The sequence below is a fragment of the Nyctereutes procyonoides genome, unplaced genomic scaffold (genome assembly GCF_905146905.1).
Source record: "Nyctereutes procyonoides isolate TBG_1078 unplaced genomic scaffold, NYPRO_anot_genome, whole genome shotgun sequence".
Classification (NCBI taxonomy): Eukaryota; Metazoa; Chordata; class Mammalia; order Carnivora; family Canidae; genus Nyctereutes; species Nyctereutes procyonoides.
This window is the reverse complement of record NW_026575147.1, coordinates 14,943,410-14,971,062: the sequence shown is the minus strand read 5'-3', so window position 1 is coordinate 14,971,062 and position 27,653 is coordinate 14,943,410. Positions and strand designations below refer to the sequence as shown.

Here is a 27,653-nt window from a genome sequence, read left to right as displayed (position 1 = left end):
ATATTTCTCTTTCTTGCAACTGGACAAATGTGGCATGGTGGTATTATTTACCTATTTTGTAAAACAATCCAGATCCCAAACAAAAGGCTTCAAGTTAAGCAACTTCCCTTCACTGAAATTCCCCTTAGCTTTTCCCTTTCTTACATAATTCCTCCCTTCACCTAAAAAAAGCAGATTGTGTTATATTTATTACTAATAATATTCCAAAATCTTTGTCAAAATCTCCTTTCAAAATATTCAGATAGGAACATTCTATAAATTTAATCTTGAGAAAAACCTCTTCAGAGCCTTCTGTCACACTCAATCTAGATTCATAACCTTCTTGATCTTCCTTTCACTTATTCCATACATTCCAGGTCTTCTGTTTGGTTTATACTCAGTTTTGTTAGCATATATCCTCCAAGACATTAACTTGGAAAGTAGACTTTTGAGACCTTGTATGACTAAAAATTTGTAATGCTATGCTGGAATCAATTTTCTCTCAAAATTTTGAAGATACTGCTTCACTGCTTCCAGGTTTACTGCTGCTCTGGAAGAGTCTGAAGCCATCCTAAAGTCAGATCATTTTCCCAAGGCTTTTACTCCCCCTCTCTTTGGAAGCTGTTAGGTCCTCCCTTTACCCCAAGGGTTCTGAATACGGCACTGTGCCTTGGTATGGGTCTGTTTTCATCCATTGTGCTAGCATCTTGATGGCTGCTTTCAATCTGGAAACTCATATCCTTCAGTGCTGGGATATTTTCTTGAGTTACCTTGTTGTATTCATATTTTGTTTTTTTTAAATAAATTGTACACATACATAAACGTCTAGTTTGTTACGTATTTCTAAGTCAATACCGCCCATTAATATTTAAAAGTGAGGTCCCTAATGCATATTAGAAACTGTAGTTATGTTGGCATTCACTGATGGCTGCACCACTGGGGGATAGGCGGATGTGGTCATTTTGCTGAGGGAAGCTCACATAACTGTATCTCTAGTTTTTCTTCTTATAGGCTGACCCATTTCCTAGAAAGGAATGCTCCAATCTCCTGAGTTCTTTCAGCTGCACCTGGCATCCCTCAATCCACAGCCTCCTTGATTTGACCTCTTCAGACAAGAAATTTCAAGTTTCATTCACAGTAGAGATGAGGCAGGGGTATATAGCCACTCCTTGTATAAACTTAGTCAGAAATTCTACAGTTCTCCATCCTACCAGATACCCTACTGAGTCTCTCCAAGATTCTGAAGCATTCCCCAGTTTCTTTCAGTTAGCCTCTCCCCATGCAGGTGCTTAGCTCTGTCTTCCATCTTCTAAAAATGTGCTGACATCTCCAATGTGCTGACATCTCCATCTGCTGTTCATTTCTTTCTCGTTTCTTTCGTCTTTGTCCTTTACACCTTCTTAGCCCTCTATAATCATTTTAATGGCTTTCAAGAGGGAGTGGAGGATAAATACAAGTGTTCACTCTGCTAAGCTAACCTCGAACGCCTCCTTTGTTACATGTAGGCATCTTCAAAGGGTCAGATGCATGCTTTCTTTTCTGCTCATCCTCAAAAATCTTCCTGAACTTGTATTTTGAGCTCCAGATCTATATTTTCAAATGCCTCTTGGGAACATATGTCAAAAGTAACTCATTATCTTTTCTGAAAATCTATTTCTTCTTGCAACTTGGTGTCCTAATCCTTACAGTTACCCACACTGAAAACTTTACTGTTATCTCGTACTCTTCCTTCTTTCTGAACTGCTCTAGATCTAGTAAGATACTAGCACTTGCCAATGAACTAAAGAGTGCTTGTATCTCATCCTTAATATTTCATTGTCTGCCTTAGAGCTATTCCCCAAATACTGATTCACCCTACTCTACCCCCATCTTGCCTTCAAGTCTGGTTTAAATGCCACCACTTCCATGAAATCTTCCTTTATGCTTTCTAGGTTAAGTAAACTCTTCCTCCTCCAGAAAACTTGCTCACCTGTATTAACATCTCTCTCATACACTTACTATGTATAACATTTTTTTTTTTGCAAATCTGTATGTTTTATTTCCTCTACTAGAATTAAGAGTTTTAAGGAAAGAGGCTTTGAAGGAATCTATCTCTGACCTTACTCATTTCATAGTTTTTATCATGGCATCAGTATACACGCTGTAGCAATAATCAAATTAGCAGCTACTCAGGGAAACAAAAGGAACAGAGGACACAGTATCTTCTGGAGAACAACATCTAGCTATAAGTACAACTACAGTACAGCATCCCAACAATATGTAAAAGGTTAAATGGTGCCTCAACTAGGACAAGAACACAGGTTTTTACATTTAACTTTGCTAATGCCAAGCTAATCAGTTACCATCTCCGGTAGCTAAAAACTAATAGATTATTGCCCTTTAACAAATTAACAATAAATCTGAACCACTTGATAGAATATACAATCTTCAGTTAAAAGTTAACTTAGCTTCTCATAAAGGCCTGTTTAAATTAATTGGTTTTTGAGAAAAATCTGTGAAGTCATACTACTCTTCATTCCCCTGTAGTTTTATCTTAATAATAAGAAAAATATAAACCTATATTAGTCTTCACAGAAATGTCTTTGACTCAAATGCATTCTATATTATGCCATTAGTTTTTATAAAGAGTAAGAGAAAGTAAGAGTTTGGCATCTTCTATAACATCACTGTTTGAGGACAATTGCCATTATGTACTAGGGTGAACCATGTAGAATTGCCAGTGTTCAACACTTTTTGACTTATAAAAAGGGCATTTTTATGTGGTTTGTCTAATAGTTCAATCTTTAATAATGAGCTATCAAATTAAGTCATCTTATAATTTAGCAGTAAGAAAAACTTTTGTCTCATTTGTTAAGGTAAATGTGTTTTCCCAACTCACAAAGATGAGAATGACACTGAACAAGATGCTTCCTTTCTGCTTAGGCTACTAGGAAGCTCAGTGCTGAATGTAGTACTCAACTGTGAGAATTTCCTTAGCCTAGATTCTGTTACAATTAACTGTATAATTACTGACTTTTTTCATTTTTATTGACCCAAAGGTATATATGTTTTCCTGAAGGTTAAGTATTATGAGAAATTTTATATATATATACACATATGTACACACACACACACACACACACACACACACACGTTGCCTAGAGTGCTATGTTCAAAAGGGTTCTTCCTGAACTCAGGAGTGAAAAGTATGAAGGTCAACTGGAGATCTGGTGATATTCCATATACGTACTGGAAAGGGAAAGGCAGCATGGCACATATTTACAACACTGTCCCATGTACTAAAGTGCTCAAGGTTTATACTGATGAGGAATTTGAGAATTAAATTAACTTTCACTATAGATTAGCTTATTTTAAGGACAGAATCTATAGTAAAAGAGAGAAGAAATGAAGCTAGAGATGAATGAATCACTGCAGCTTTTTGAGCAGGAGAGTGACATGAAGAAAATGGTTATAATAAATGTTGAAAATAAAGTAATTTCTTTTTCAGACTAGAAGAAGCCTTAAAATAGCATTTTACCACTACTACAATAATAGTTCATTGAGCAAGATGCTAACAATACTGGATGAAAGACAGTTGGAAAAAGGATATTCACCCAGTCTGGGAGTTATCACTCCACAGACCACTTATTATTTACAAAAAGAAATTAGATTCTTTACATGACCTTGTAATCAAATCTAACCTTATGATCAAACTTAGAGTCACCAGTAATGGGCTAACCTCTTTAGAAGATGCAATGAGGACACATCATCTATACAATGATCATACCAAAAATCCTTAACCTAAAACCAATCATGAGGAAACAATCACAAATATCTAAACTGAGAAACATTCTCCAGAGTAACTAGCCTGAATACTTATGTCAATATCATAAGCCATGGAAGCAAAACAAGAACACTTTGCTCTAGCTTATAAAAAACTAAAGAAATATAACATCCAAACGCAAAACAATGATCCTTTATTGGATCCTAGACTAGAATTAAAAATAAATAGTTGTAGGTACATTATTAGAACTGAGAAATCTAAAAGTAGGATATATAGTAAACAATATTATATGAATGTTAAGTTTCACAAATGTGATAACTGGACTGTGGTTATGTAGGATTATTTCCCTTTCTCTTAAGTATCAGAATGCTGGTAACTCTCAAATTACAGTGCATAAATAAACTAATTTTTTCAAAACAATAAAACTGTGTGTATGTTAGGTTTCACCCTGTGTGTATGTGTATATATATGCAGACATATATACACAGAGGCAGATGACTGTGGTAGAAATTGACAATTGGTGAATTTAGTTGAAGGATACACAAACATTCATTGTGCTAGCCTTACAATTTTCCTGGTCTAAAAAAAGCAAGAGATCTTACATAATTTGGGTCAAATTCCACAGTTTATGAATATTGAAAACTGAAGGCAAAAAAAGTCTTGTTTTGCCATGCTCGTCCAGCTAGGGTATAACTCAAGCTGCTATGGTCTTATCTCTGCGCCCAGCACTGTCTCACATGATCTTAGCCTAACCACACAGGACGAGTCCAACAAGGGGTAAGGGGTGACCAGAGTCCTGGGACTAACTACCAAGCAGGTGTTCTAAACCATGAGCAGCAACAAAAGGCCTGGGTTAGGGTCAGTCACAGATACAGAAAGGAGGGGGCAAAATAAAGAAAGAGTGTAACAGGAATCATAAAGACTTAGTGATATATTAAGAAAAAAGAAATAACTTTATAATGGAAGCTGAAAAGATGGGAAGAGTACTAGGGATAATATAAAAGAAAAATTGGAATAAGATAGTCATTTAGGTTAACAAACCTAGTTTGAGATATGTACATTTCAATTTTAATGTCCCAAGATGTAAGTTATGAGTATACTAGAATATGGACTGCAAGAGAGTAGGGGTTTTGGCTTTTTTATCTACTGATATGTCCCCCAAGTAACCTGAACAATGCCTGGAAATAAACTTTTTTTTTGAACAAATGAAGTAATGGTTTATGAGGCATTTAGGTATAGACAGGAAATAGAAATATGAAATTTAAGAGAAAGTATCAAAAGATATTTACTTTGTACATCCTTATGGAAGAGGACACATTTCAGGTCACCACCTTCTTCCAGGACAGTTTATAGAGCTCTGCCTGGAGTTCTGAGTATAAGCTCAAATAATAGCTGTCTTTTCCACTCTTCCTTTTGTATGTATCTTTATAGGAAACCTCACAGGGAGAGTAGATGACTATGGTCACATACCCTGTAGTACCATCAAAACTCCATTATTCAGAACTCATTTCATTAGCTAGAGCAGGGAGTTCAGGTATGGTCCCAGGACCAGAATCACCAGTATTTGTTGAGAGTTTGTCAGAAATGCAAATTCTTAGGTTTCACCCTAGACCTGCTGAATCAGAAACTCTCTGGATATGGCCCAGTGATCTATGTATTTAGGAGTCTCCCAGGAGATTCTAATGCACACCCCAGAGCCAAGAACAAAGGTTCTAAACTCTTATTTGACAAAATAATCTACCTTATGGTTAAGGTCCTTCTTCTTGAGATGCAGTTAAAAATTTAAGACCCAATTACATAAAAAGATATTTGTAATAAAATCTGGTGTAACATATTACATAGTCATAATTCATCATTGTAGTGATCATACAGCAAAACCAGCCTACAATAAAAATTTTTAAAGGCATCTACTTACTTTAATGTTTCAGCAAGAAAGAAGCTCTGCTGTACATCATCATGTGTAGGAGTAGAGGAATACACATCCTTCACCCCAGAAAATCCACCACTTACTCGGCAATACTTTTCAATAGCCTATGAAAGAGATCAGACAAAGGAATCAATTCCAATGAATTTCAAGTTTTGAAGGATAAATTAAGGAATCAGTCAAAAGTTCACAAAGATCTGTCTGAGAATTTGACAGGTTAAGAGTAAGATTTATTATCAAATGGAAATATTCTCACACTGGAAAAATTAACTGAGGTATCCTGTTTTCTGTGGAACTTTCTCCTCTCCCAAATTCTTTACTCTTTTAAAAAACATCCTACATTTTTCTCACTTGGGAAAGTCAAATTTAGGCTATTTATGCTGATTTAGAGACTTGTTTGGCACAATAAAGTCTCATTAATTTTGACAAATCAGGGGAGGTCAGTTTGAATTAAATTTTAAAGGCAATCTTTTCAATTCTAAGGATAAAAAATTCAAAACATGCTTCTAAAAAAACCATTACCTAGGTGCTTTCCTTAGTAATAATAATGAGGTAATATTTACTGGAAACATACTGTATGATAGACAATGTATTACAATTCCAGGACTTAGGCATTACAGGTGGTACCAACTGGCAGGAAGTACCCACGACATACCTACTACAATAATAATTACAATATTAAGAGCTACCCATTATGAAGTCTTTGCTATGTGCTGAAGGCTCTTCTAAGGGCTTCACATGTATCAATGTTTAAATCTCCCAACAACTCATGAGGTTGTCTTAATAGTCTCTATTTCTCAGATGGGAAAACTAAGGCCAAGAGTCATTTGCTCCACATTATTATTAACTACTGTGCTCTCCTTCCCAAGTGGGAGCTAAAATTCTTAATTTATATCTGTTCTTGCAAAATTGAACATGTCTAAATAAAATATACTGAATCAAATGGAACCCATTCAAAACTCTGTTTTTAATTCAAAGTAAGCAAATACCCTGCTTATGCAGGCATATCACCCTCCAAAATTAAGCCATTCGCAAGAAGTTGAATCACATGTGATTTTCTTCTCTAGTCTACCTAATCCTGAGATACTGCCTAATGAAGGTATTTAATCATTTATTTAATCATTACTGCCATGGCTTCTTGTTCCTAATCTTGCTATCTTTTTTACTCTTCTGGTCTTCCTCCTAACGAAAAGCTAATTAACACAGAAAGTTTTTATTTAATCAAGCTGTTCAGTTTTATATAGTTCCATTTTTACTATAGCTGGGTTTTAAAAATCTTCTTACCAAAGAGATTGGTACTTTTCTCTAAATTTTTTCTAAAGATTTACTTATTTGAGAGAGACAGAGAAAGAGAAAGCACATGTGCATGTGTGTACACAGAGGAAGGAACAGAGAGAGAAAGGGAGTGACTCCTTGCTGAGCATGGAGCCTCACACAGGGCTCGATCTCAGGACCCTAAGATCATGACCTGAGCTGAAATCAAGAGTCAGCTGCTCAACCCACTGAGCCACCCAGGCACCCTTCTCTATCTAAATATTTTAAACATATTTTGAATTCAAGAGTTGTTAAATGTCATGTTCTGTGCAATGATTATTATGTCTTCACCACCAGGAAACTATCAGAGTAGTTTAAGGATACTGAGAAAATAGCAGGGAGGCATGACTGATTTTTAAGCCATTTAGAGTCATTTCTTGAAGGCAAGTTTCCATGCAAATATATATACGAAGGGCATACCTAAGCTACAGAAGACATACAAGATACTGTTCTTCTGTTTCAGTTTGTCTTCCCTTCACCTTCTTCACACCCAACAGCGATAGACAAGAAAGTCACTTTTATTTAAGAAGTGAGTCTTCCTCTTTTGTCTCCACCTTCCCCTCATCACGGCATACTTCTGAAATTTGACTTTAAAGTATAATTATTTCAGTTTATGTTCTTTGTAGATTTTTTTAAGTTTTTTTGTCTGTTTTTTGTTTTGTTTTTTTTTTTTTTTTAGACTCCACACCTAGCATGGAGCCCAACTTGTTCTTTATACTCTGAGTCTGTGTATCTGTGTATCTACACTATAGAAACAAAAATCTAACATCTGTTATTCAGGACAGATTTAGGTTAAAGCTTGAGCTTGTGAAACCTCTTTTTAATAGACTAGGGTCATACTTTAAGAAGGTGCACAGGAAAAAAGAACCTTAGGAAAAGGATAGATTATCCCACAGTATTTCTCACTGAGAGGACATTTTTCCATCACCAAACCTCACCCTGCTGCACCACATGATTCAGATATATTTTCCTTATTCCTCTGAATAAGAATCATTAAATATAAGGGGCATTCAATTCAGATCTATTGCAGGGTTACTTTACCTATATCTTGTATATAAAATACTGCTTAATGTACATAGCATTGGCTAGCCACTGCTACCAACCGAACGAAGTGTATGTGTGTCCTATCCCTGAACCACTGTGACAACAGTGACCATGGCAGGTCCCTGCAAAGAGAAGTTCACTAGCAGTTATATTCCCATTTCTGGAACCAAGAGGCCAGGGAAGGCAGGCTCAACAAATGACGGCATCTATTTCTGTTCTATGTAACCACTTTGCTTCCATTAACATTCTCTTTTTGTTAAACTCCACAAGGACTATCTAGGTCTGAATGACAAATGACATAGAAGTGTCCTCACCATAGTTCAAGTCTTTATCAAACTATTTCTACATCACTGGTAGCGGCCTCCAAAACCCAGCAATCTGCAGTTTATAATCGAAGCCTTTGCTTGGTTACTTCCACTAAAAAGTCTTCAGTGGCTCTTTTCCCTTAGAAAAACCTTTAGTCCTAGAATGCACTCTTCAAGTTAGGGAGTCTTGGTAAGCAGGAGATGGTAAGGAAAATGATGATGTGACAGGCTTTTTTGACAGGCTAAAGACTTTCTATATCCACCTCCTGTATGAGAAGCACTTATGCAGTAACTCAGAGAGGTGTCTATTTGTGTATTTGTGTGTGCGGAGTTATTCTTGAACCACTGAGTAAAGTACACACCCCATGATCTGGCATGTAAGATCATCTACCTAATGGTTCCAAACTTCACTCCCTCTGGTTGCCACTGTGAAACCTTCTTTCTACATAAACTGGTCTACATTCTGCCCTAAAATGTATCCTGCACATTCTTACCTAAGCAATTTATTAACACTATTTATCTTAACCTAGAATGTCATCATTCTATCTAGCCTGCAAGCTTAAGTTAAACTGGAATATGAATATTCATCATAATTAGTGCTATTTATCATAATTAGTATATCTCAAAGAACAAAACATTCACTCCCAGGAATAAGATATACTTTCATGAGAAGACTAATATTTTTCTTCCTCACCAGGTACTGATAGCCACAGTGTTCTCTGCAAGGCTAGTATTTTAAGAATAAACCAGTGGCCTTCTTTACTAACCATTAACAATTCTCATAAATAGGTAAGTAAATAAAGAGTCTTTCAATCTGGAAAAATTTTAACAATTCACTGATTCTTCTTATGATGGTCCACTAAGAAACTACTTAGAACACAAACTGAAGTGAATAGTGGGTAATCTACCCAAGCTGTGAGTCTGGACAGTCTTAAAATGTTGGGTTTTTCCCCCCAGAGGTTAAGCCTTAATTGGCAAGTACAGAAACTGTATAATCATACTGAAACCCATAATGCCTTTTAAATGACTTCTTATAGTTATTCAAGAAGAAAAGGAGTGAACACCAGTAGAAAAGTAATTTTAATCAAGAACTAAGCTGATTCTAAGTTTTACTTCTACTGCTTAAGTAACTTAAACTGAGGGGTGTCTGGGTGGCTCAGTTAGTTGAACGTCTGAGTTTAGCCCAGGTTATGATCTTGGTCCTGGAATTGAGTCTGGGATGTATGTGCTCCAGGCTCAGCAGGGACTCTGCTTCTCCATCTCCCTCTGCCCCTCCCTTGGTCATGCTGTCCCCCTCTCTCTGAAATAAATAAATAAAATCTTAAAAAAAAAAAAAAAGCAAAGAAATTTAAATTGAGTAACAGAGTTTTTCCATCAGATAAATGAAAGTAGCACTATAATTACTAAACATGAGGTAACATGGATGAGGACATACGGTACTACAGGAAGGCTTGATTTAATACTCTTGCATATAAGAAATATTGGCTTATTTACCAGTGCTGCTTCCCAGCCCCATTGTCTATATCTTGGATCATGAGTGAATCGCCATAGGTACCAATAGGTTTCAATTACTTCTGGACGGAGGATGTAATACTTTTCAGCCTGCCGGACTGCCACAGCCTCTACTGCACCATCAAACTTGAATGATTCAGGACCCAGCTTTAATGCTGTAACATGACAAAAGAAACAAATGAGCATAATAAACCATTTGTGTTTGTTCACCAGAGCTGCTTTTTTCCCTGAAAGAATGGGGTATAATGTAAAGTTATGTTAATTTTGTTTTATATTTATTGTTGCTGTTTTGCAAAATCATTGACTTTAAAAGATCCACATTTGGTTTTCTTATAATAGACTTATAAATATTCTTATTATCCTGACATGAAACACTTCTCATACATAATGTACATCAATATACTGCTAAATCCAACCATACTGACAAGAGTCTAGTAATCCTCTGGCAACAAATGCAAAGCTAGACATAAACACATTACATATTCTGTTTTGTTCCAAAATAAAATGAGACAGATAATTGTACTGTGCAGAATTATTTTTTTAGTCAGGACAATTTTAAAGTCCTTTTAATATAACATATAAATGTAAGAAAACATTTTAGAGCTAGGATCTTGAATTAGATTCAGGTGTGGATTATACACTTTTTTTAAGCATCCTAGAGTATATAAAAAGCAATATATTTTCAAATTTAAGTCAGTTGTAAAAATAAACTCTTTTCTCCTATAGCTTCTGTGTATATATAGCAAGAAGAGATTCAAACTACCATCACCAAGAATTATCAGTACTGCCCATTTATTAGTTTGAATAAAATAGGGCCATTATACCTATATTTCAACACTACATAATATTTTTTGAATGATATGATTTCCATTCAGGCTAGAATACAGCACTATATGAAAGTCTTTTTAATAACCTCTTTCTAATCACACCCAGATCTGTCAATATAAAGTCCTCTTCCACTGGGATGTTGGACTCATAAACAATTACTAGTCTCAGCTGCCATATTTCTTTCCTTTTACTAGTGGCAAATAGTTTCAATGTCTATAACCTCTTTTAAAAAATTCCAGACATTTTTATATTTCCTCAGAAAAGAAAAGGTGAAATAAGAACTATAATGCTGGTAGACCATAAACAGAATCATGCATTGTTGCTGGCAAGACGTGTTGCTGTAGCCAAATTTCAGCATTACAAGGGAGACACTGTAAGCTCTAAATAATCATACACAAATGTGAAAATAAGGGCTTTCTCATCAACTACCAACCCCAAGAAAAAACATAAAATCAAAAACACTGCACCAATGGTAGCTAGTTCTATTGAAAGCAAAACATGTGATCCAGAATAGTTTACTGCTAAGTCTTTGAGAACTAAAGCAGAACCCAAGCAGAAGATTTTCAACCTAAGGGTCATAAGTCTGTGGTAGGCTCTGGAAGAAGACTATGTTCTGTTCAAGCAAGCTATGAAATTGGGCGCAAAACTGTGTGCACATAAAGCTTTGACCAGCTCCTCAATGGGAGTTGAGGTTAGGATTAACCAACAAATCATCAACATTTTTTGTTAGACAACTTCTATCCAGTTTAGTGACAAGGTCAGCATATGACCAAATAGCATTTGGCATTTAATAAATGCTTCTAAAGTGATGATAAGAAGTCAAACATCATAAGCACTGAGATCATGGCAATCCAATGAAAAAGTACAAGAAGTCATTTTATCTGAATTTCTTATGTTTTTCCTTTCTCAAAGAACGAGTGCCAGGTGATCATAGGGAGTTCTCAAATGTTAATCTTAAGGCTATCTTTAAATTAGATAATAAAAAAATTTAAAAATTAGATAATAACTTCTATAATGATAATATTGCCTGAACTGGAAGTAGAAATTGGCTGCATGGAACTAACAGTTTAAACTTCTATTAAAAATTATATCTCACTTAATGTTATTCATAACTTCAAAAATAAAACACAGCAAAAGAGAACATATATGTTTTGTGAAGTGTTGGTAAATAAAAACACACAGCCTAAATTATATACCAATTACATCCATTAAGCTGGTCAAATTACTGGTTTCATTTTTCTGAGGGCATTATTTCATAGATGCTCCTTTAAGAAATGTAAAAAAGTAATTTCTTAATCTATCTTGTAATTTCTATTTTCTATCTTAAATTTCCTATTTACATTTGATACTTCATTTCTAAAAGGAAACTAATCCAACAAGCAAAAATTGAGTTGAAACTATAAATAATTTAGTGCCTAGGTAAAAAGAACTCTAAGAGTATGCAAAAATCATTTAATGTAGGCAAAGGAAAGAGACATGCACAAATAAAAAAATCAAAATAAAATATCAAATGTGACAAAGGTCAATAATAGGAGAGTAAAAGATACATTTTAAAGAAAGTATAAATTAATTTGCAAGTCATAGGAGTCCTCCATATAGGTAGAATCTGTAGAGATGGGAAAAATAAGCATACTCAGGTCAACAAAAAGAAATTTAACAAAAGATAAAAAAGCATAAGGAATATTCTGGGACAGGCAAGTTGACTATAGTTTCAGTAAGCTAACAGTAAGGAAAGAACTTAAACTATTTCCCTCATATTAACTTTCTTTTAAGGAAAAAAATACTTGTAGAAACTCTTAAAGTAGGTCCAAAATCCATGTCCAATGTATCTTTTGTCCATTGAATAAGTTATATGTATCTAAACATTAAAATTTCCCCTAAATGTAATAGCACATGGTCTAGGGAAAATCTTATGCAAGTTTAATAAGAAGTAAATTAAATTAAATAACAGTCATTATTTTATTCAGGTTCAATACTTTTTTTAAAAAAAATCTAAAAACCCAGAAAAAGACCAGTACTATATTTTAGAAGTCTAAGATCTTGTTTGGCTCCAATTCTGCATTATACTTCAGAATAAACTAAAACAAGGTATCAACTAGCTTCCCATGTAGATACAATAATGTCTAAAAGTACACTGAGTTACTACTTAGTTTCATGAACAGATTCAGCAATATTTCCTACAAATTATTCCTAGCTAAATTAGGCCATGATGAGGCCATGTTCATCAATAAGGTAAAATATATGAAGATTATTAAAGTTAATTCTAATTCCAGTGACAAATGAAAGTGAAATTCCAAAGTTCTCATCATATGAATTTAGCTGGAATAATTGTTAAAAAGTGAATGGATATTTTTAAACAAGCTGGCCAAAAAATTATAGCACAGCTATACCTAAACACAAGATAAAATAACCAAGTGGGGCGGAAGCAACACTAGGATTGTACCTTTTGATTAGAGGATCTAAGCTGAGATTAAAGAGAAAGGCTTCAAAATACAGGACACAAATCAAATGGTAATCTTTTGGGACATATCATGGCAAGGAGGGTCACAGGTTCACTGACTTGCCATGTGAGAGTAACCATCAGAAACAGTATAACTGCAACACAGACTGGATTGTTTAAACTTTCATTTATGCTCACAACAACATACTGAGGAAGACAGGATAGGTATTATTATGAGTTTTTTGCAGATGGAGGACCAGAGACTTAGTCAAGTTAAATGATTTGCCTAAGGTTCAGAGATAATAAATAGTGGAATATGGAATTTTTTTTTTATTTTTTTTTAATTTTTATTTTTTTTTATTTATGATAGTCACACACACAGAGAGAGAGAGAGAGAGGCAGAGACACAGACAGAGGGAGAAGCAGGCTCCATGCACCGGGAGCCCGACGTGGGATTCAATCCTGGGTCTCCAGGATCGCGCCCTGGGCCAAAGGCAGGCGCTAAACTGCTGCGCCACCCAGGGATCAATATGGGATTTTTTTTTAATCCTAGTCCACATGTCCTTTCTACAGTATCACAGTATTTCATACCGGTATCAGCAATGTCTCTATCAAATGTGACAGTCAAGGAGTCTGCTCATAACTCCGGTATTCTATGAATTTCTCAAAAGTAGGGGATATGTCCTATTAACACTTTCATCTGTAAGCATCCAGCGTAATGCCTGGCACATCACTGGTGCTCCATGTTTAATGGAGTGCATAATTAATTATATTAACAGTATATCATATTTTTAATATGTCTGCTGTATGAAATCCTACTATTTTACATCTATTATTTCATTTGTGGTCAAAATCTGCATCACAAGTTTTATTATCATGGGTCCTAGTACACATTCTGAATATCCATTCTGATCCTCAAGGTTTTACTAATTTTGGCTGTATTTTAAATATATATTTGATACTCTATATAATCACCATGATAATATAATTTAGCTTCTACTTATAATTAGATCACCAACTTTATACATACTATATGCTAACTCTAAAATAACATCTGCTTAGTTGTATTTTATCAAGAAATGGAATCCCTTAGTTACTGAGGGACCTGAAAGGTCAATTTCATCATAAGTTCAATTCCTTATTATATAAAAATAACCTAACAGATTTATGAACTTAGATGAACTAGGATAAATTTTAAGCTGGTCGTATCTCTGTCATGGTACCTGATGGCAAGTAATCCTAAAATGGAAATTCAGTTATTTCATATTAGCAACAATTCAACTTCCAAAATCACAAAAAGAAACTTCCTAATTTTTAGTCCTTCTGGGAACTCATTTTCCATTATTCCATATAGAAACACATTTCTAACCAGAAAAAAATCTTGAAAGGTCTACTTCAGTATTTCGCAATCCTTTTTCAGGCTTTTTAGAAAACCTAACGGCCTTCTCTCTCCATGAAATTTTAATAATATACATTGTTTGTCTATATATGACTATATATATATATATATATATATATATATATATATTCTTTATATATTAAAAATATTTTTCACCTCTGAGGACCAATTTTTTTCATCCTTAAGAACCATCCCACATCGAAAGATGAATGGATAAAGAAGATGTGGTTTATGTATACAATGGAATATTACTCAGCCATTAGAAACAACAAATACCCACCATTTGCTTCAACGTGGATGGAACTGGAGGGTATTATGCTGAGTGAAGTAAGTCAATCGGAGAAGGACAAACAGTGTATGTTCTCACTTATTTGGGGAATATGAATAATAGTGAAGGGGAATATAAGGGAAGGGAGAATAAATGTGTGGGAGATATCAGAAAGGGACACAGAACATAAAGACTTCTAACTCTGGGAAATGAACTAGGGGTGGTGGAAGGGGAGGAGGGCGGGGGGTGGGGGTGAATGGGTGACGGGCACGGAGGGGGACACTTGACGGGATGAGCACTGGGTGTTATTCTGTATGTTGGTAAATTGAACACCAATAAAAATTAATTTATAAAAAAAAAAAAATAAAAAAAAAAAATAAAAAAAGAACCATCCCATTTTCTGGGTAAGGACACTGAAGCCCAGAAATATTACATATTTGCCTAAAGCAACATTAGAGGATCTTTTTAAGAGACAGGTACCACAAATTAAAAAATTATTGGTGAGCTAAGAGACTACTAATTACCTAGATACCAACTATACATTCAATATAACTACTATTATCTTTTGGTCATTCTTATTTTTACAAAAGAAGATGCAAGGCAGTAACCTAAATCAGTCAACTCTGTGTTCATTTAAGTAGTTTTACAGAAGCTAAAATGAATGGCTAAAATGGATTCTTACTATATTAAAATAAATAATGTCATCTCATACATCCTCAAACATCCTGTCTTTCATCATTAAAACAATTCCTTCAAAATCTTTATTAACAAAATCAGTAAACTCAGAATAATTTTTAAAAATGACACAGGAACACATTTCCAGAATTAAAATTCAAGTTCTTAAGAAAATGATTTACTCTCTTATTATTTACTCTAATGCAGAGCAATCTATCTTAAATATCTATATATTTTCCTTCTAATTACTAAACATATTTTTAACTTAAAGGTTCTTTTAGTCTAAGTAGTTAGTGTTATTAATACTCTTACCAGTTCTGTCATATGACTCATGACATGTACGTGCAATTTCTGCCCCTAGCTCTAAATAATGACCAGCTTTATCCATTCTGGAACCATCTGCTCCCAGTGCAAACATTCCCCCAGCAAAACAGGCCAAGTGCCCCATCTTCTTTTCCAAGTGCCCGTTTTTCCATTCTCCAATAAAGGTGAGACCTCCTCGGGACTTCTTAATAAGATGTTTCTCTATAGCCTACAAGAAAGAGAAGATATTCAAATTTTTAGAAGCAAAGTGTTGGTATTCAAACTTACTACATCCTTCTAGCTATCATAAAATCTTGGTAATATAATATTCTACAGATCAGTAACCTACCCAAACTGGAAGAGTTAATTTGCAGTAAGTAAGTTTTAGAGAATAGCCAAGTCACATAGGGTCTTGAATGAATACCTCACCCCATCATCACCACAACAGAGACAAGGTAGGAGAGGGAAGACTGGCCTAAAGACAGAACACTACCAATATTACAGGGTTTTTATTCTAGAGCTAAATGGAATTCATAACAATCAAATGACATCATGATGACAACATATAACCTAAAAGGCTCTATCAATTTATTTCCTATCTTATTCAATAAAATTGAAGAAGAATATCTAAATTAATCCAAAAAATATGGCTTGGGTAATTAGTTAAAATGGTTTCTCCTTTTCCATGTAACTATACCTCTTGTCAAAGTACATCTTGTATGTTACAAAGCTTACATAAGTAGTTAGAAGTTCAAACTTAACTCCTCACACGTTGCTGTGCCATGGCTAGGAGAGGCCACGTGATAAACACAGTCCATCTTCCTGGAATGTCAATGTTACTCAAAAGATGTGGGGATGAAGAGAAATATTTTATATTAAACTTGAATGTAACACAAAGTAGAGTCAACAAGTGCATTTAACTTTAAAAATGAGATTTTTAAAAGCTTTGTTCCTTTGGACTATGTTCTCACAGACTTTGCTAAGAGGGGCTATCAATTACTTCTCTACCTTTAGAGATCATTCCATGGAAAAGCATAAAAAATTGCATTTAGTTCTCTTTGATAAAAAGGTAGAAAGTATTATACATGATTAGAGACTACACTTTTCTGACAATAAGGAGGAATAAGAACCCACATTTTTGTGTGTTATTCTCTGACAAGTTCAGTAACAAACAGCTTTGGAAAAATTTACTGTGCATTCCTTATAGTGATAACGTCTGTTTTATAGAATTCTAAGAATTATGCCTCATTCATCATTTTATACTCCATAAGGCCTAAAGTGTAGCATGCAGTCAGTAAGTGTTTAGTTAAGAAGTCATTTTGTATAAAAAAAAAAAAAAGAAGAAGAAGTCATTTTGTAAATAAATGGTAGGTACTTGTATTTGGGCTGTCAGGGGAGTAAGGAAAGGGTAATAAGCAAAATACGGGACCTACCACTGATATGTAAGTTTTTGTTATTGTTTTAATCATAATATGCTGAAGGGCAAATGTAAAGATTAGTTTTCCGAGTGCAAGGACAATGTTTTTCATCTTTTGTGGGACTCATGGCATCTAGCATGTAAGGCACTCAAAAGATGGCTACTCAGGAAACATTTATTGAGGGATGCTCAGGGGGCTCTCAGTGGTTGAGCGTCTGCCTTCGGCTCAGGTCATGATCCTGGGGTCCTGGGATTGAGTCCCACATTGAGCTCCCTGCAGGGAACTTGCTTCTCCCTCTGCCTGTATCTCTGCTTCTCTCTGTGTGTCTCTCATGAATAAGTAAAATTAAAAAAAAAAAACATTTAACTGAATGCCTACAATGAACTAAACACTATATGCCAAATATCAGTTTAACTCTTATGCATTCTATAAACAACTGTAGGGAATTAGTTCCCCCCAAAAGTAAAGCTATAAAAAGGGTAATAAGATCCTTGCTTTAATTTTAAAAACACAATGATAACTATAACTCTGAACACTGATCATCAATTATAGTCAGAATGGTGTTGTTATATACAAAATTATACAAAATCAACAAAGCCTAAATGAGTTTCTTTGAAAATCCCAAACAGCTTTGATGAAGAAAAATGGAGAGAAAACAAAACTTAAGAATATCAAGAGTAGGGGAGGAAGGTGGGAGGATGTGAAAAATGGGTGAAGAGGAGTTGGACACAGGCTTCTAATCATGGAAATAAGTCACAGGGATAAAGGGAATATAGTCAATGGTACTGTAATTGCATTGTATGGTGACAGATGGTGGCTACACCCGTTGTGAGCATAACACTATGTAAAGACTTGCTGAATCACCATGTTATACACCTAAAACTAATGTAAATTATGCACCAACTATACTTCAATAAAAATACATAATAAAACTTTAAAAATATATAATTTTAATACCTGATTTTTAAAAATTATTTATTTGAGAGAGAGAAAGAAAGGGAGAGAGAGGGATGCAGGGGAGGGGCAAAGAGAAAGGGAAAGAGAATCTTGACAGTGTGGAGTCAGACAGGGGGCTTGATGTTATGTCCCTGAGATCATGACCTGAGTGGAAATCATGAGTCAGACGCTTAACTGACTTAGCCACTCAGGCACCCCAATACAACTTCAAAAACTGATTAAAATTACTAAAGGGCTATGAGTTTGTACTAGATCAGAAAACAGCTTAAGTGGGTAACACACTTTTCTATTTCATACTTTTTGCTTGGAAATATCACATATAAGTGCTTCCAAGATTGAAACCTATTCCAGTTTTAAACTGTCACAACATTGTGGTAAGAGGTTATATAAATATGAAATGATACAGTAAAGTGGTTAAAAGCACAGGCCCTGGTGTCAGGCTGTTCAGTTCCAGGCTCCATCACTTACTAGTGATTGCAAACTTGAGCAAGTTACTTAACCTGTTTGTGCCATAAAGTTCTCAAGTGAAAAAGGGTAGTAAAGATTAAATGATTTCATATGTGTAAAAGGGGTTACAACAGCATGGTGTGTGGAAAATACTAGATAAGTGTTTTGCCCTTATTATTTATCCATAAAGCTTTCCATGTGTAGGTTCAATGTCATTTGAAAGAAGAAATGTTTATGGAAATGTATGTGAATGAAGTCAGAAGTTTATCCAGTCTGTGTAGACAGTAACTAAAAGTCATTTAAATTTTCATAAATGTTACATATTCTTCAACAATTTCTTTAAAATGCCACAATAAAGGAAAATAATACAAGACTTTTATATTAATATACTAAAACTCTACATGAGGACATATCACAAAATGCACATAAGGTGTTCAGTGGTCACTATGAAACACACTGTATATTCAGAATGTTAAGCAATTAACTGTTCCGACAAGAATTACCTCAATAGCATCATCATACATTTTTCTCGCCTCATGGTCTGTTTTATCTGACATCAACCATGCTTTTAGTAAGTATTCATAAAAACTGTCTCCCAGCCCGCCAACTGATGTATGATCTGTAAGAAAAAGGGAAGGATTGGGGGGTGAGGGCGGGGAGAAGACAGAAGACAATGAAATAATCTTTTTCAATTATCATGACTATTATTGATCAACAATTTAAAAACTATACTGACAACCTCACTTTCAGCATACTTCCAATCTAGTCCGGTAAAAACACACCCTCATCCTTCCTCTACATGTGTACCCAATTTTCCAGAAATCTCTCTCTGCTAGATGGGGTACTTCACATATGTAGGAGTCGTTTTCTTCAGCTACATTTTGTACACTGTCACACAACCAGACTCTTCCAGAAGTGAAAACAATTCTCATTCATATGTTAATGATTTTAACTATACAAGTCTAAGATTAAACATGAGATATACTTGAAGCTGATGTTAACTAAAAACAGCCCATTTTCCTCTAGGAGTTAAGTGGTGATTTCTGTGCCATAGTCAATTAAAATAAAAATATAAAAGGAGAAAAAAAAAACAAGAATTCCTTTGAAATAACATTTTGCATAATATAATAAGCTGTTGAACTGATACACTAGATTGCTATTTATATAGCTCTTACTTCATGTTTGCCTTATGTATATTCTTCTTCTATCCCATCTGTACTTTTAATCCTGTCCAAGGCAGTTTAACTCCCAAGGCAACCCTACTCCTGTCTTCTATTCCTTCCTATAAGCTCCACCCCACATTCTTAAACTTTGCTTAAAAACTCACATCCACCCTGCACAAAAAGAACAGTACACTTTTATGACCTGTCAATCATTCATAAAGTACTAGCACTGGTTTTCCACTTTAGTGAGGAAAGGATAGACTGCTGGGTGATTTATGGAATAATTGGCTGTTTGGGGAGAAATGCATATTAATATTTGGATCTTTAGCTCACAAAAATAAACTTGTGGTAGATTAGTGATTTAAAAGTAAAACACAAAACTGTAAGTATTCCAGAAGAAAATATAAAAAAAAGTTTGCTGTTCCTAAGCAGATGATCTTCTTAGGCAAAACACAGAATGAAGGAGCCACAAAGGAAAAGACTTATTGCATCACATGGTACAAGCTACCGCAAATAAAATTGTAAGATAAGAAATCAAATTGGATATTTGCCACATTTATAACGGAAACAAAAATTAATGCCCTATACAAAGAACCCTGATAACTAAACAAGATAACCTGCTGTAGAGCATAGACAATTAAAAAAATAAATAAACACAAATTAGTAATTAACATAAGAAAGAAAGCTCAACTCCATTAGTGACCAGAGAAAAGCAAATCAAAACAATGAGGTTCCATTTTTGTCTATTTAATTGGCAAACGCTTTTAAAAACTGATCCTATCCCATGTAGATAAAGTTATGGTTCATAGGTCCTGGGAATGAAGGGCAATTCTGTAGTAACCATCAAAATTTAACTAGGTTTTCTGTGTCTGGAGTTATCCTGTAACAAATACTTGTATAAATACACAAGTACAGATGTAAAAGAAAAAAGGTTATCAGAGCACTGTATCCATTAGTAAAAATATAAGATGACCTCAAAAGTCTAGGGATGTAGCTACATAAATTACAGCATAAACAGACTATAACAGAACACACAATTTTCAAAGAGGATCACGTGAATCTGCAATCTGATATGGGAGGATATCTATTACATGCTGTTAAGTAGAGGGAGAGCAAGTTTCAGAATAATGTATGTTTGACACTACTAAAAATTTGTTTAAGGAATATTATTGTACACATAGAGAAAGTGAAAAGACAACTGTGCACAGTGATTACCTCGAAGAAAGCAGCACTTCAATTTTTACTTTATATACTTACACATTATGGGAATACATGTTACGTTGTATAATTAAGTCATCTTCTATCACAGAAAGTAATAAATGGGGGGAAAGTGTCACCATTGACTTTAAACAACATGTCTGCTAATACTTTAGTAACTCACTTTGTACCTTCAATACCCTGCATCTCAAAGGCACTTATTTCTCACTTTTTTCATTTAGTCATATGTGTACATTCCGATGAATTCTTACATATGTATATACACCCACAAATCCACCAAGATAAAAATATAGAGCATTTCCAGCATTCCAAAAATCTCTGTCATGTGGCCCTCACAATCAGTACCCAACTTCCAAAGATAACCATTTTTCTGACCTCTATCAGTAAATGATTTGTCAGATTCACATAAAATAACCATTCATATAAAATGGCAATATACTTTCAAGAATGATTTGGTAGCTTAATGATCTTCTTTGTTTTCCATCTAAATATCTAGAAGAAGGAGCCATCTGCCTTATGTAGGCTTCCTGAGTCTCTACCATTAAGTTCTTGGGTATTAGAGAAGACACTTAGAGGAACAGAAGACAGAATTTTCTCTCAAGCTACACGACAAAATCACAGTTAAATTTCTAATAGCGCCAATACTCATCATTACTCACATTTAAGAATTTCATAATGGTGGTAATATATGATGATGAATTTAGAGGGTAACTTAGATGTTAGATTAATTCTAACAGATTAAAATACTTTTTAGTTACTGGAAATCATAAAAGATAACACAGATTTGCGTATTTGTAATATATTCAAACAACATGGAATTTAATAGGGAAAAGTCCCTCATATTTAGGGACAAAGAATACATATAGGACAGAGAAATGTTTAAGGATGCCTTTTGGGTAAATTATTTGCTAATAAACCAGAAGACCGTAATTTTTTATTTGGCAACTATTTTAAAACAGCTATCAAGACAACTGTGACAAAATACCTCCATCAACATTATTACTTCAATGTGTGATTATGGCACCATATCTTGACTCACTCAGTGAATGATGCTGTTACTATCTTACCAGCTGCCCAGTCTTAGGCTTCTCATCAATTGTTTAAACACATGCAGTGTTTCAGTGGTCCTCATCTTTGCCTTTCTATGGTCTCCCATGTTTTTCTTTCATCATTTTTATTCTCTCCCAGCCCCTCGGGAATGTCACTTACAGATACACTGAGTTGCTCCTAGATCTCATCACCCTAGAGGCCTTCCTCTCAAGCTGGCTATTTTCTCGCATACTGTACAGCTATCATCTTCAAACTTCTCTCTTCCTGCTTTCCTAAATTGTACGCGTTGTTCCCCCATACTATATCTTAGTTTATGCCTGTTTTACTGAATCATTCTTATATAATCTCAGGAAGGACTATGTGGATTTTAACTGTGCTGTCTGAAAATGCCTTTATTTTGCTCTCCTTCTCAATTTTATTTTGTAAAGGTATCAAATTCAAGGTTGGAAATCATCTCCCCTCAAAAGTTGTCACAGGTACCGCTCCAGGGTCCTGTAATATCAAGTGTCATGGGTGAGAGACATTGGCAATCCTGTTTTATAGGTCAACGTGTCCTCTCTCCATCCCCCTCACCTTTCCAAGCTCTACATCCTCATTTTGATATTGCTCAAATGTTTTCTTACATGCAGTGTGCTGCGCACTTTGTGAACTACAGATTTACATCTTTTAACTCAGAAAATTCTCTTCCGCTATTTCTTTATTTTCCCCACTTCACCTGGTTATTTCTCTCTTCTGAAACTCTTATTAGTTGGCAATTGGATCTCCCGGATTGATTTTCTACTACTCTTTTCTCTCAAATCTTAGTCTCTTACTCTTCTTCCTTTACATTCTGGGATTTTTTTTAAATCAATTTATATTTTAGTCCTTTCACTAAGGCTTTATGATAAGCAATTATACTTTTAACCTCTGAGCTCTTCTCTGTCCTCTAATTGTTTCTTTTTTCATAGCACCCTATTCCTATTTTATGAATACATCATATTCTCAGAATTCTCTTTAAAAAATAGGTATGCTGGTTTACAGAATTGCCTCAATCTCCTCCAGGATCTCCTTTTGACTTTAAATATTTTTTACTGGGAAATTTAACAAAATTTAACACACACACAGAAAAATATGTAATACATAAATGTTATGCTCATTATAGAGAACATCTATGTAAAAGCTACTCAGAAGAATGCCAGTACTCCCAAAAGCCTTTCATGTACCCTCTCTCAATTATAATTCCACATCCCCAAAGGTAACCAGTATCTTAACTTTTGGAGTAATCACTATTTTTATATGGTTATCATATAATACCCTCTCCCAACCATTACTGTTTACCTTTGTCTATTGATATCATTTTTAATAAATGTTGTATATTCTCTTGTGTCTATCTTCTATATCTCAACACTTTGTGATATTCAACCATGCTGTTCTATGTACTCCCATTGCACCAATCAACCACTATTTATTTATCTGTGTTTAAGACTGAGGTTCTGGGTAGCCAGTGTGAGTTTCCACTGAATAGTGGGTGGTCTCCCACTGAGCAGACTTATTCACCACTAGGTCTCTCTCCTGAGTAGGAATTCAGACTGGATGCTTCCTTTCTCTCTAAGCTAAGTTGAGGAAAGGTGGGCTAACTACCAGGTTTTGTTTAGTCAGAAACAGGTTATTTGTGGTAAAACTGGATCTGCTCGAATTTCAGAATAAAGGGAGGATTTATTCTGGGGTACTAACATCTATATGGAAAAATTTTACCTTTCTCCTCAATGAAATCATTCAATTTTTTTAAAAGAAGTGCTACATAGTTATGCCTACTAGTAAATTCCAGGATGAGCTGGAACATAAGAATTTTAAGTAGAGTCCCCATTCCTTAACAACTTTGAATAAACACCTGCTTTTAACTCCACTTTCCACTCACTTATTCAATTATGCGCACCTATTATTTATGTACTCCAAATCTCTCTGGAATTACATCCAGTTGCCCTTTTTGTAGTGTTCCCGTAGTATATTCTAGGTTGCACTTTTCTGAGTTCTATTCACACACTCCCAGATACAGTGTATTATGCAAATCTGTTGAAATAATCTTGTCCATTATGATGTCCCATTTACCTACAATCTCTTCACCATGCTGAGTTAATTGCTTTCTACTTCTTTTTCTGTACTTTCATTTCACTGGGTCTTAAGGAAGATGGTCAGCAATGGTGGTGAAGTTATACTTCAATCTCTCACCATGAAGCAGAAGTCCTAATAAAACTTTCTCAAGTGGAGTTCTTTCTGGATAACTCTGCAATTTGTTAATGCTATATCTATATGACTTATTATTCCCCTGTTTCCTAATTTACTCTCATCGCTGTCTTATCATGAACAAAAAACAAAGTAGGTAGGAACTTAGGACATCTTGGTTTATTCCAGTATTTCTGGATGGTGCAGGACTTGTAAGCCTGTAACTACTATGTAATTTAGGATGATTTTAGGTGATCCATAGAGTAACTTTTTAAAAACTGTCATAGTTATGAGGTTCCTTGGTGGCTCAGTAGGTTAAGTGTCCAACTCTCGATTCTGGCTCAGGCCATGATCTCAGGATTGTGAGATTAAGCCATGTGTCAGGCTCTGCATTTAGTGTGGAGCCTGCTTTAAGATTTTCTCTCTCTTTTTCACCCTCTGCCCCTCCTCCGTCCACTCATGCTCTCTCCTTTAAAAAAAAAAAAAGTTGTCATAGTTACATAATGACTATTGTCAAGATTATCTTTAACCTCATGCAAGATCCTGCCCTTCCCTGGAACACATATCAACAAAAAAGGATGAAATAATTATTTAAAAGGCATTTCCACACTTGAAAACAAAAATTGTATCTATAAGAAAAACAAAAAAACTCACTGTTAAAAGAAGTTTCTATTTCTTGAAAGTAAATAAAGGGTCTAGAATTTTACTTCCTCCAACATAATGGGATCCAAAGCACTCACTCATGGTGGGACTCTGGGTATGAAATGAGTTTCCTAGACTAGCAGAAGGAAGTAGAAACAGCTGCACGATGGAGACTAGAATAAACTGCTATATATCTGAGGAAACAGATGTGTAATATCCTTGGGAGAGCTGACATTCCAAATTTGGTCCAAAAGACCAAATTCTGAACTGATGAGCCAGTGGAGGCATTAATAAAACTCCCAGGAATGCAATAATAAGTAGTAAGAGTGGAAAGAAAGACATACACATCATGAAGCTTTCACTCACACTAACCTTGCAAATGAAAACTCCAATATACCTAAGGAAAAGTCGTCATGAAAGAATTCAACTATGCAAAAATAGAAGAATGTACTATACCATGAAAAAGCAAGTAATGCAGCTACCTTCTGAAAACAAGTTTAAAGTATATTTAAAAAGTGTACTAAGAGAAAAAATGTATGAAGCCAAAACTGATTAATTTGTACTGAAAAATAGGCCAATACGGATTTTAATACACCTATTTAAAAATTGACAGATTTGAAAAAAAAATTTAGTGGATCTGATAACAGTCTTGTTTAATATGCCTTAAAGGAAAGCAGACTCTGTTAAACTCTGAGCAACTTGACAAGCGACACTCATTGGCTTAAGTTTCTTTATATACCCTATAGCACCTCCCACCATTCTTACTTACAGTTAAGAGTACTCAATAAGAAAAAAAAAAAGAGTACTCAATAAGCAATTATTAAATGAATGGGTGACTTCCATTTTCAAATACGAATAACATTTTACAATTATCATAACTTGCGTTTTAAGATATTTTTTTCTTTTGAGTGGGGTGCACCTGAGTGGTGCAGTCAGATAAGCATCCAATTCTTGGGTTTAGTTCTGATCATGATCTCAGGGTCATGAGATCAAGCCCCACATCAGGCTCCATACTCAGTGGGGAGTCTGCTGGAGAGTCTCTACCTCTCATGCTCATGTACACACTCTCTCTGGATAAATTTTTTTTAAAAAAAGGTGTTTTTTCTTTTTCTTTTAAATGAACTGGATTTTTTTAAAAAATTATTCTATTTTCAAAGCCTCTCACTCTTTTTCAGTCTAGGGAAACAAATAATTATGGGATAAATAGTAATACCTACCATGACACCTAATATTTACAAGTTTAGCAACAAAAAAAATTATAGAATCCATTAACCATCTTAAGTACTTATTCTTTCAAGTTTTAATAAAATTTGCATGTATACATTTTAAACTTTACTAATTCCCCCAATACTAAGATGTCTATAATTGTAGTACATTCAACTGCTTATATGAAATATCCAATGAAAATGTAATTTTTTAAAGATTTTATTTTATTTATTCATGAGAAAGGCAGAAACAGGCAGAGGAAGAAGCAGGCTCCCTGCGGGCAGCGGGATGCAGGACTCGATCCCAGGACCCTGGGATCACAACCTGAACCAAAGGCAGACACTCAACCACTGGGCCACCCAGGTGCCCCTGAAAATATAATTTTTAAAAACCTAAACTTTATTCATCTGAATTATCGGAAATATACACAAAAGTCTTGATATTAAGATTTTCCTTAATATTTACTTTTCTCATAGCTCAGAATTCAGATATAATATGTCAAACTACTCAGAGGACTGTAGTAAAAATGTATTTTGTAAAAATAACCAAATATCCATCCAGCTCTGTTCCCCTTTTCCCTTAGAGAGTTTGAATTTACTGCTGCTTCTTTCTTCTCACCTACTTGCTTCTTATTCCCCTGCATTCTGGCTTTGGCCTATGGCACAGAATCAAGCCAAAATGGCACTCTACAAGCTAGCAGTCATTTCTCAGTCTCAGTACATGAAATAAACTGTACATGCAGGATAGGATGATTAGACCATACAAAGAGCATTGTGGAGGGATAGGCATAAGGATGATACAAAATGAGGGAGAGAACTGAAGGCCCAAATTAACCAAAGGGAAGAAGAAATGAAGGACAGAATTTAGAGTTACTATGAAGGTAAAAAAAAAGAAAAAAAAATAGGACAGGAATCTAGCCAGACTATCAAGTTTTTGGCATAGGCCAGACTATGTAAAGTACAGATGAAATAAGGAATCACAATGAGGAATAATTTTTTTTTTTAATCTACAATAGTCACACACACACACAGAGAGAGAGAGAGAGGGGCAGAGACACAGGCAGAGGGAGAAGCAGGCTCTATGCACCGGAAGCCCGACGTGGGATTTGATCCCAGGTCTCCAGGATCGCGCCCTGGGCCAAAGGCAGGCGCCAAACCGCTGCACCACCCAGGGATCCCAAGGAATAAATTCTTAAAGAAGATATAATAAGCTCAATTTTGTACCTACTGAGTTTAAGACAGCTACAAATAATCAGGAAACAAATATCCTGTATATGGGGTGGGGAGATAGAAGTTTAAACCCCAAGCAAAATCAATAATGAAATACTGATTTATATCAGGGGTGGAGGTACAGGGGCAATTTTTTCTGTAAAGGGCCAGATAGTATACAGCCTCTGCTGCATGGTCCTCTGTTTTATTACTGTTGTTGTAGATGATTGTTTAAACCATCCAAAAATGTAAAAAACCACTTTTAAAACTTGTAGGCCATACAAACACACGTCAGAGACCAGCCTGACATAAGTTTGCCAGTTGCTGATTCAGATTTCACAGATGTATAGGACACAGTTCATCCTGTAAAAAGAGATGAGGTCTGTGA

The 27,653-nt window shown here is 35.0% G+C and overlaps 1 protein-coding gene across 1 annotated transcript in view; it reads right to left on the bottom strand.

Annotated features, from left to right (window-relative positions):
* Nucleotides 1-27,653, bottom strand: part of MAN1A2 (mannosidase alpha class 1A member 2) — a 189,292-nt gene that overhangs the window by 19,530 nt on the left and 142,109 nt on the right. The window contains exons 9-12 of the mRNA XM_055312354.1: nt 19,080-19,195; nt 15,764-15,983; nt 9,824-9,996; nt 5,658-5,773 (exon numbers count right to left, since the gene is read on the bottom strand). Coding sequence (XP_055168329.1) covers nt 5,658-5,773; nt 9,824-9,996; nt 15,764-15,983; nt 19,080-19,195 — 625 coding nt within the window. The remainder of the gene's footprint in view (nt 1-5,657; nt 5,774-9,823; nt 9,997-15,763; nt 15,984-19,079; nt 19,196-27,653) is intronic.